The sequence below is a fragment of the Sinocyclocheilus rhinocerous genome, unplaced genomic scaffold (genome assembly GCF_001515625.1).
Source record: "Sinocyclocheilus rhinocerous isolate Xijiao unplaced genomic scaffold, SAMN03320098_v1.1 scaffold1676, whole genome shotgun sequence".
NCBI classification, from domain to species: domain Eukaryota; kingdom Metazoa; phylum Chordata; class Actinopteri; order Cypriniformes; family Cyprinidae; genus Sinocyclocheilus; species Sinocyclocheilus rhinocerous.
Window position 1 is genome coordinate 184,153 of NW_015644618.1, and position 10,740 is coordinate 194,892.

At 36.6% G+C, this 10,740-nt stretch overlaps 1 protein-coding gene and 1 long non-coding RNA gene across 4 annotated transcripts in view; one reads left to right on the plus strand and one right to left on the minus strand.

The window, feature by feature from the left end:
- The window catches only part of svild (supervillin d), a 154,217-nt gene extending 150,287 nt beyond the window's left edge, over positions 1 to 3,930 (plus strand). For all 3 annotated transcript variants that reach the window (XM_016576146.1, XM_016576149.1, XM_016576147.1), the window contains 3 exons: positions 2,631 to 2,743; positions 3,423 to 3,578; positions 3,830 to 3,930. In XM_016576146.1, the coding sequence (XP_016431632.1) occupies positions 2,631 to 2,743; positions 3,423 to 3,578; positions 3,830 to 3,916 (356 nt within the window). In that variant the 3' untranslated portion in view covers positions 3,917 to 3,930. The remainder of the gene's footprint in view (positions 1 to 2,630; positions 2,744 to 3,422; positions 3,579 to 3,829) is intronic.
- Positions 3,931 to 4,504: 574 nt separating this feature from the next.
- On the minus strand, positions 4,505 to 8,194 carry LOC107758429 (uncharacterized). The gene is made up of 3 exons (XR_001642023.1): positions 8,175 to 8,194; positions 4,972 to 4,973; positions 4,505 to 4,572 (listed from the first exon to the last, which is right to left on the minus strand). It is a non-coding gene; the product is annotated as an uncharacterized LOC107758429 (long non-coding RNA).
- Positions 8,195 to 10,740: the final 2,546 nt, after the last annotated feature.

Consider the following 10,740-nt stretch of genomic DNA (forward strand, 5'->3'; position numbering starts at 1 on the left):
TGAGGGACTTGCACGAGGGTGGTCACGACCCGGAAGTTCGCAGAGAACTCCGCACCGCAACGGACCTCGCGCTATGAGCGAAGAAGGTTACGGCGCGGTCTCTGGGTCGTGCGATGTCCACTGGACTGGGTCGTGCGATGGTGGTCCAGGAGCGCCATCTCTGGCTGTGTCTGGCCGACATTGCGTCTGGGAACCTGGCTAGAGCTACCCAACCTGTCTCGATGGCTTCTTCGAACGTCAGGCTCGGCTATGCGATTCAAGTTCGCCCGGCGCCCTCCCAAGTTCAGGGGCGTCCACTCTACTTCAGTGAAAGCAGCAGATGCCCCTGTCTTGCGGGCAGAAATCGCAGTCCTGCTGGCGAAGGATGCGATAGAGCCGGTCCCTCAAGCCGGTATGAGGACGGGGTTTTACAGCCCTTACTTCATTGTACCCAAGAAAGGCGGTGGGTTGAGGCCGATCTTGGATCTGCGCGTCCTGAACCGGGCCCTTCACAGGCTCCCGTTCAAGATGCTCACGCAGAAATGCATCTTCAGGTGTATCCGTCCCCAAGACTGGTTCGCAGCGATCGACCTGAAGGACGCGTACTTCCATGTTTCGATCCTTCCGTTCCATGTGTCGATTCTTCCGCGCCACAGGCCATTCCTGCAGTTTGCGTTCGAAGGACAGGCATATCAGTACAAGGTCCTACCCTTCGGGCTGTCCCTGTCACCCCGTGTCTTCATGAAAGTTGTGGAGGCGGCCCTTGTTCCCCTGAGAGAACAGGGCATTCGCATCCTCAACTACCTCGACGACTGGCTCATACTTGCTCAGTCTCAGGATCAGTTGTGCGAACACAGGGACTTGGTGCTCTCACACCTCAGCCTGTTGGGCCTTCGGGTCAACTGGGAAAAGAGCAAACTCTCCCCGACGCAGAGGATCTCTTTTCTCGGTATGGAGTTGGACTCGGTCGAGCAGACAGCACGCCTCACGCAGGAACGTGCTCAGTCGGTGTATCTGAGGTCACTTCGTGCTGTTCACATTCCTGGGCTGCTCAACCAAGCAGCCGACGAGCTGTCTCGAGCTGCGTTTCCGGGAGAATGGCGACTCCATCCCCAGACAGTCCAGTTGATTTGGAGGCATTTCGGAGCCACTCAGGTAGACCTGTTTGCTTCTCCAGAAACCTTTCACTGCCAGTTGTTCTACTCCCTGACCGAGGGACGCAGGAGGCTCCCGCAGGACACTGAAAGGGGCGGTATCTGTGGCCTTTTGGTAGGGATCCGAATTCGTCGGTCATCCAACGTGACGTCAAGAGTGACCGACTGAAAGGGAATGTCTCTGTTATGTATGGTAACCCTCGTTCCCTGAAGGAGGGAAAGGAGATGTCACGTCCCGTCGCCACAGCTCCTGTACCACCGCTGAGCGGCCGGGTCACCGGCTCGGCTCCTCAGCGAAAACCTGAATATGCGCTGCATCTGCTGCCTACTTATACTCACGCTGTGATCAGCGGCAGCTGGATGCAATAATCGCATGCCAATGTGCATTGGCTCGTTTAGTTTACACTCAAAGTTCTAAGTGGATTGGTCTCTCTAAGCGAGATCCCAATTCGTCGGTCATCCGATGTGACGTCTCCGTTCCCTCCTTCAGGGAACGAGGGTTACCATATGTAACCGAGACGTTATGTGCCCCTAAAATTCCAGATATTGGGCCAAAATAGAAATGCCGCTGTTTGAGTTTTTGTCTCATATTTATATCATATGATAAGCGATATCACACGAGTGCTGTTTTTGTCCCGAATAGCACGAGTGTAAATGTGTTCAGTAAATAAGAAGTTAATAGTGTGTTATATTTTAAACACAATATTGTCTATTTTTGTTCAGTTTTGCAGATGCAAATATTATCTATTAATGCCACAGCAGAACTGTTGTTGGTCTCCAATCAACACACAATTTCTGTATGAATCCGTATTTTGAAGGAATCTGGTCAACCAATGATTCAATGGCCCATTCATAAAGAGAGCCATTTGCTTCATTACTGAGTGAATCAGACGTTTGAATTAATTAATAACTCAATGACTTAAGACATTTACCTCCACCTACTGGCAGTTTTAGTTTATTATTTAGAGTATCATTTCATAAAAAAAGTATTTCATATTTACATATTAATTTTAAAAAAATCCATATTAGTAAAAAACTGATTAAAGGGATAGTTCGACCAAAAATTAAAAATGAAAAAAGAAAATGAGAAAAGAATCTTTCTAAAGATACTTTGTAATATCTATTTCTCATTTCTCACAGTAGTGGCTTTAAATGATCTTTTGTGGGTAATTTCTCAGCCAAATTGATTTAATTAATTAAAAAAGTTATTAATTATTTTAGATAATTATTTAGATTTTTTATTCATTTTTGTTTTATTTAAAAATTAGATAGATAGATAGATAGATAGATAGGGTCTGACCTTTACTTAATTACTTTACACATTGTCAGCTTAATAGAATAGTTCACCTGAAAAAGAAAATTGACTTGCTTTGTATATGGATATGGATTTTTTTTTTACCTTTAAGCATAATCTGATGAAAGAGTGTAAACCTACCTCTTTGTGCATATTTAATTGCTTTGCTGTGTAATATTGACTTTCTTGTGTTTGTTCTTCAGAGAAGAACTCCAGACGGCCTCCTCAGGCCTACCTGATCCTGGCTGGTGCAGAACCACTCACTTTTACCAACATCTTCCCTTATTGGGAGAAAGACCCAAATAGTAAAGTGCAGGTACAGTACCTCACCCATAGCTTTCATAATATCATAGTCGTAAAGAGAACAGAGGAATAATGTGTTAAAATAATAATAATAATAAATGTTAGAATATGGGTACTGTCAAAAAAATTCTTGCCAAAACATAAAATTCTACATAAAATTGTACCTATATATTTAAAAGTCAGCTTCAGAAATCTAGGCACAAAGTAGTTTTTCTTTGTAAAGCAGCCTGTGTCTCGATTTACTCTGTGACTTTCCTTTGCAAGGCTCTAAAACATACCAGATTTAGTAAAAGTGAAACTTGTATCCTGACATTAAATTATTACTAACTTCAAAAGTGGTTATTAAAGGATATGTTTGTACATTTTCAACCAGCTTTATATTGTTACAGTTTCAATAATTTATGTAAATGAACAATGTGTACTTCTCCATGCTACCTGCACCCAGATATATCCATTTATTTGTCAAGAAAGTCCGTCAGATGATGCAACATGTGATTTTTGCATCATCCAGTGGACTTTCGCAGACAAATAAAACTCCAGGGCTTTTGTTAAAACTACAGATTGAACTTCTGCATTTTCGTATAAGCACTCTCATATATGACTAATATCTGAATAGTTGGTGGTCGATTTCAATACAGCTTTAATATTGAAGCCTATGTATGATAAAACTGTATGTTTGAATGTTTGTGCAGGTTGAAGGAGCCCGTAATAAAGTGATCCTGGTTAAAGATGCTCTGTCTAAACTCAGCAGGCAGCAGTACACAATTGAGGAGCTCACCTCCAAACCTCTGCCAGAGGGAGTGGACCCTCTGCACCTCGAGAGCTACCTGTCAGATAAAGACTTCCAGGTAACAACTCCACCTAAAGATGTTCACACATGCCCTTTACTAAGCAAAACTGTTTCAAAACCTACCCTAAGGGTCAATAGTTTAGTCTTAAATGGTTATCAAGGAAAGTGTCAAAGATCAGCAAATGTTCACATTGGTTTAATAGTTTTCCAGTGTGGCTTTTTTTGTCTGAAAGTCATATTAACCTATAATTTTCTGCAAACTGATGTTAGCACAGATCTATGTTAATACAGATTGTATTTGTTTTGCAGAGTGTTTTGGAGATGACGCGGGATGAATTTAACGCCCTCCCAAACTGGAAACAGCTGAAACTGAAAAAGAGCAAAGGCTTCTTTTAAATTTAAGAAACATTTTGTGTCTGCAATCTGTTGTATATTCACTTTAAATAATTACTAAGGAATGTGGATTTTCTTTGTGCTTTTTAAGCAAATCTTTTTTTATGTACATTACCAATATATACAGTTAAATATTTTAATAAAAGAAGAACCCACCTACGGCTGTAGCAGTTTCATACATCAGTAGCTTTTGGTTACAAGACTTTTCTACACAATTTAAGTATCGACACATGTTTTGGGAATTGTGTGAAGCATGTGGACATAAATCTGTTTCGCTATGCACAAGCTTGCATTATAAATATGTATCATTTTATTTTACCCTGTTTAACCATGTTGCTATCAAACTGTGATCTTAAAATGCATTAAACACTAATGGTGACAATTCATGTAATCAGTCGAAAACAAATAGAGGCCTTTCGCTCAGTCATAGAGCTCTGCAAGATTAACATTTAAAAGTGAATAGCTCTTTAAGCCATATCATGTGCAAATATTAAGTGCACTGCTGCCACAGGAATGAGTGTGACTAATATACAGTATTAAGTGTGGTGGTACAGTCAACATTACATATAACAAATTAATATGTATGTGTATGTGGATTCTCTAAGGTATGAATGTGTATTGTTTGTCCAGTACCAGAATTATTGTGCCACCAAAACATACTGTAACAGCTCTTGGTTGATAATAAATGCTATTCAAGTTCATACCACTAGATGTCATGCTCCTTTGTCCATTCTCTCATAATAAATTGCAAGACTATTTACCAGATAACTCCAGTGTGTGTAAGAATCTAGTGTTTCAGATTTGTTTTTTATTACCAAAGATACAAAGACACCCAGTACTCTTATTTTATATGCTTATTTTATTTATTTATTTAATATACATTTCTAAAACAACCTAAATATATGTAATGGCAAAATCACTGTAGAAGTGTTCCTGTGTCTTGAAATAAGGTTATGTGGGTGTTATTTGTTTTACACAAACACGGCATTGCTGATTTGGAGGAAATGAGAGAGGGGAACAAGTAAAGTAGCAAATCAGTGGTGTGAATTACTGATTACCACTGGAACTTTGTGAAATGTGCAAAAAGTAACTACAAACTGATGATTGATGATGTGCTGGGCAAGACTAGCCATGCTTTGCATGTCTCTCTCTGTGACATTTCTGTACCCTATACACTGCTCATATTAGGGAACAAAGAATCATCACAGTATAAAACCAAGTCAGTTAAACAGTTAAACAAAGGATATTTCTGTCCAGTTAGGAAGCATAAGTGATGGTGAACGTGTTTTAACTGCTTTGGTGCAATTGAAAGTGACAACAGGTGCACTGGAGAGGCAACCCTCAAAAGGGATTTGCCAGAGAATACCAGAATTGGCAGGTCCGCCCAGAGCCGATCCTCCCTATACGCAAGCTGCATAGGGCCCCTGAAACACCAGGGGTCCCCTTGCTCTCAAAGATGATTTAATTTTTGTTTTGTTTTTTAATTTGTCCAGCGGTTATGAAAACATGAATGATCATTTCTTTTTAATGCGGTGTGCTGTCGCCCTTTCTGAAGGTAAGTTATACAACCAAAGTCCCTTTAAGGCAAGTCATGTCACTCCGCGTCCATCTTTGAAACGCCTCTCGGGCATGCAAGTGCAGCTCCTATCTCTTTGAATGGGGAAACATCAAATTCTCCAAAACTGTTCACTAAGCTTATGATTACATTTCATATTTTGAAATCAGTCCTAACTGCACGTGTCAGAGCCGTTGACTGTTTCTATAGCAACCGGGACGGTTCTAACGGCAGCTGCAGTGACACGCTGAATTTACCGATTAGCTATTGGCTCTTTTGTTCAGAAGGCGGGGCTTCGTTTTTTTTTTTGGTTTTTTTTTTTATTGCAAGTATAAACACTTAACTTCAACAATTAATACAACATTGGATGACATTATGAATACAGAAATAATATAGGAAGACAAAGAAAAAATAATAAAAAAAATAAATAAGAATAAATAGATAAAAAAAAAAAAATACAGAGGTAGTAAATCAAAATTATGTAACATTCAGCAGATCATTTTACAGTTTCACAAATTTGACACTTTTTTTGGTTTTCATATTTTTTTGTGTGTTATAATTAGGTAGTTAAAGTCACAAAGAAAATTATGTAATTTTGGGAATGTTGAGGAAAATTTACATTTATGAATATAATATGTTCCCAATAAAATAAATACATTTCCTATATATTCTATGTTATGTTTACAATGAGGAAAAATAACAAAATATATCACACATAGTTAAATTAATGTCTACATTGGGTTTCGGACCAAAATTCCTTAACATGGGGGCATTTGAAAAAAAGATGATCAATAGACTCAATTCTGAAATTACAGAAATTACAATTCAGATGAGGATTACCAAATTTGGATGTAATCTCATTAGTGGGGTATATATTATGCAAAATCTTTAAATGTAATTCTTTTACTTTGTTGGGGACACAGAATTTATAAGGTAAGAGCCATGCTTTTTTCCAATTATCTATTAAAAAATTCCCCCCAAAAAAATTCCCCTCGGAGTAATTAGTTTCCTTGACTGAAACACATTTCTTATAATTTTATTATTTCATTTTGGGTCATAAATGCACTTGTCATCAACCAAAAAATTCGGCTCCCTTTTTACAATCACTTCAAATGATAGATGACATTTCATTAAGTGAACAAGACCATTAGGTATAGCTTTAACAATTGTAAGAAATTCCTTATGAACCACAGGGAAATTATATTTAAACATGAAATCACAGTAAGAGTAAACATTCCCTTGAGGATCTAGTATATCACAAATATAATTAATACCTTTTTCATGCCAATTCTTAAGAAAAAAATCGACTTGTTCTTTACTAAAATACTCTCGTTGTTCCATAGCTTCACTGTATGTGGGGAGAAATTGTGAACAAAACAAAGTTTCCATGCCAAAAGTGCCTGTTCATGAAATTTAGAAAGTTTAATGGGGAGTTTAGAAGGAGAAAAGTTACAAGTTAACAAAAAATTTAAGACCTCCCACGTTTTTATAGATATTGTATGGGATAAAGTACCAAATAGAATCTGGTGAATTGACACAATTCTTAACCCAATTTACTTTGAAAGTATAATTAATGTAAAAAAAATCAAGCATGTCAAAACCTCCATCAGCTTTCTTACCACAGAGAACTTGTTTCTTCAAATGTTGATGTTTGGTTTTCCAAAAAAAGTTAAACTATAAACTATTAATTTGTTTACATGTATTGTCATGAACAAATAATGAAAAAGATGGGTATATATAATGAGACAGACCTTCTGCTTTTATTAAAAGAACTCTACCAAGGAAGGATATATCTCTTTGAAGCCAATTGTTAAATATTAGTTTTGCTTTTTAAATTTTAGGAATAAAATTCATTTCTTGCCTAAGAGAGATTTTCTTAGAAATATGGATGCCGAGATATTTCACATTATCTTTAATAGGTATATTATTCACAAAGGTTTCAAGGTTATCAAATAAACAAAACATTTCACATTTAGGAATATTTAATTTTAAACCAGAAGCCTCCGAGCCTTTTGCAAACTGATTTGTATTTTCTAAAAACAGGGTTGTATCATCCGCAAGTGAAATTCTAATCTCACAATCAAAAATGGTCAACGCTTTGATATCAGGATTATGTCGAATATTTAAAGAGAGTAATTCCACAACTAATAAGAACAGAAAGGGGGAGATTCCACAACCTTGCCTAACTCCCCTGTTGATAGGAAATCTATTAGAGGTATCAAATTTTAAGAGAACTGAACTATTAATATCCTTATATATCATTGTAACCATTTTTATAAATTTCTCTCCAAAACCAAACAACTCTAGAGTAGAAGATAGAAATTTATGTTCGATGGTATCGAACGCTTTGTAAAAATCTAGAAACAGAATGATTGCATCAGAGTTAATATATGTGAACAAAACAAAGTTTCCATGCCAAAAGTGCCTGTTCATGGAATTTAGAAAGTTTAATGGGGAGTTTAGAAGGGGAAAAGTTACAAGTTAACAAAAATGTAAGACCTCCCACATTTTTATAGATATTGTATGGGATAAAGTACCAAAAAGAATCTGGTGAATTGACACAATTCTTAAGCCAATTTACTTTGAAAGTATAATTAATGTCAAAAAAATCAAGCATGTCAAAACCTCCATCAGCTTTCTTACCACAAAGAACTTGTTTCTTCAAATGATGATGTTTGTTTTTCCAAAAAAAGTTAAACAATAAACTATTAATTTGTTTACATGTATTGTCATGAACAAATAATGAAAAAGATGGGTATATAAAATGAGACAGACCTTCTGCTTTTATTAAAAGAACTCTACCAAGAAATGATAGATCTCTTTGAAGCCAATTGTTAAATATTAGTTTTGCTTTTTTAATTTTAGGAGTAAAATTCATTTCTTGCCTAAGAGAGATTTTCTTGGAAATATGGATGCCGAGATATTTCACATTATCTTTAATAGGTATATTATTCACAGAGGTTTCAAGGTTATCAAATAAACAAAAAAATTCACATTTAGGAATATTTAATTTTAAACCAGAAGCCTCCGAAAAGGAGTTAATGATTTCAAGTACTTTTGCAACCTGATTTGTATTTTCTAAAAACAGGGTTGTATCGTCTGCAAGTTGTGAAATTCTAATCTCGCGATCAAAAATGGTCAACCCCTTGATATCAGGATTATTTCGAATATTTAAAGAGAGTAATTCCACAACTAATAAGAACAGAAAGGGGGAGATTCCACAACCTTGCCTAACACCCCTGTTGATAGGAAATCTATTAGAAGTATCAAATTGTAAGAGAACTGAACTATTAATATCCTTATATATCATTGTAACCATTTTTATAAATTTCTCTCCAAAACCAAACAACTCTAGAGTAGAAAATAGAAATTTATGTTCGATGGTATCGAACGCTTTGTAAAAATCTAGAAACAGAATGATTGCATCAGATTTAATATAATTAGCATAATCTATGAGATCCAAAATTAGCCTGCTATTACAATTTATCTGTCGTTTAGGCATAAAACCAGTTTGAGTTTCATTAATTATATCAGATAAGCCTGTTTTTAATCTTTTTGCAAGAACTAATGATAGAATTTTATAATCTAAATTTAGTAAACTGGCCTCCAGTTGTCAAGGGAGAGAAGGTCTTTGCCTGGTTTTGGTATCAAGGTAATAAGGCCTTGTTTCATAGAAGTACATAATTCCTCATTAATAATACATTCATTGTACAGTCTAAGTAATGGTCTCCTAATAGATTCCCAAAGTATGCATAAAACTCAATAGTTAGGGCATCTGTGCCCGGGGATTTACCTTTCTTCATAGATTGCATTGCTTTGGTAAGTTTGTCTAAAGAAAGGTCATTTTCACAAACCACTTTAAACTCACTTGAAATTACTGGAGTGAAAGGTGTGATTTTTTTGTAGAAAGGATCTGGCATAATTTTCATTTTAATTTGAGCAATGTAATTTGTTAAAAAAAAGAGTATACATATTTATTAATTTGACAGGGTTTTTTGTCTATGTTATTATCAATTTTTAACGCTGCTAGACAATTTCTTTTTATATTTCTCTTTTCCAGAGCAAAAAAATAACTGGTATTTTTCTCTCCCATTTCCAACCATTTAGCTCTAGATCTTATAAATGCGCCCTTAGCTAAATCTAAATAGCGATCATCTATTTCGTTTCTCAAATTTGATGAATAGGATTCGTCCTCTGTATTAAGAGTTTCTTTAGATAACAACTTTCCAAGCTCATTGAGAATATCTTGACATCTTTTAGAATTTGCCACTTTAAGTTCTTTGTCTCGACGCATAGCTATTTGTCTAACTTTGAATTAAAAAAATTCCCATCTTTGGATATAACTCATAGATTCATCTTCCAAAATAGAAGCAGTTTTTTAATGAACAGATTCTACAAAATGTGCATCCGAAAGTAAGATATTATTAAATTTCCAGTAACCGCGAATTATTTTACAACTATCTGTATTCTGTATTTCCAATTAAAGAGATCGAGATAAATCTATGATCAGATAAAGGTGAATAACCTATCGAAGTGTCTGAGACAAACTGAACTGCATAAGAGCCAAAAGTCAATTCGTGACTTACGTGTAAGAGCATTATTTGTTCACGTATATTCCTTATCATTTGGATGTAAAAAAACCCCCCCGCCAAACATCAGTAACCTGTAAATTATCACAAAGCAACTCAAAAACTTTAGATGTACTGTTCTTTGGAGGGAATCTATCTAAGGACTCATTAGGGCAGTGCTTCTCAAAGTCCGGACTCCGGTCCGGATCCAGACCCGGAGGGAATTCAGTCTGGACCCGCCTCCATTTCGTATTTCAAGAACATTAATTATTTCCTACTTTGATAAACGCATGTTAAACTTGTAAATCATATGCTTAGTTTTTAAATGTCTTTTTGGAGATGGTCCGAAATGAAAGCGAAGGCGTGATATTGAAACTTTTCCTTCATGACATTTGTTGTCATGACATCCAGTGAGCCAGGGGCGTAGATTGCGCGGGGTACGTGTCCCCCCCCCACACTTTTAATATCACGTAAATTCGTCCCCCGCACTTTTTCGGGCAAGTGTGTTCGCATAGAGGTTTTCAAGAGCCGGTGTGAATAAATATAGATTTAAATTAAAAGAGACAGGATAGTCTGTGCATGATCTGATGTTTTATTCGGACCCAGAATAAGGCGAGATGAACATCGCAGACCGCTAACACTCCGTGCAGTGTATGTTTCATTCATACTCAAAGCCGGAGGGCGCTCTCGCGCAGAAAGTCGTA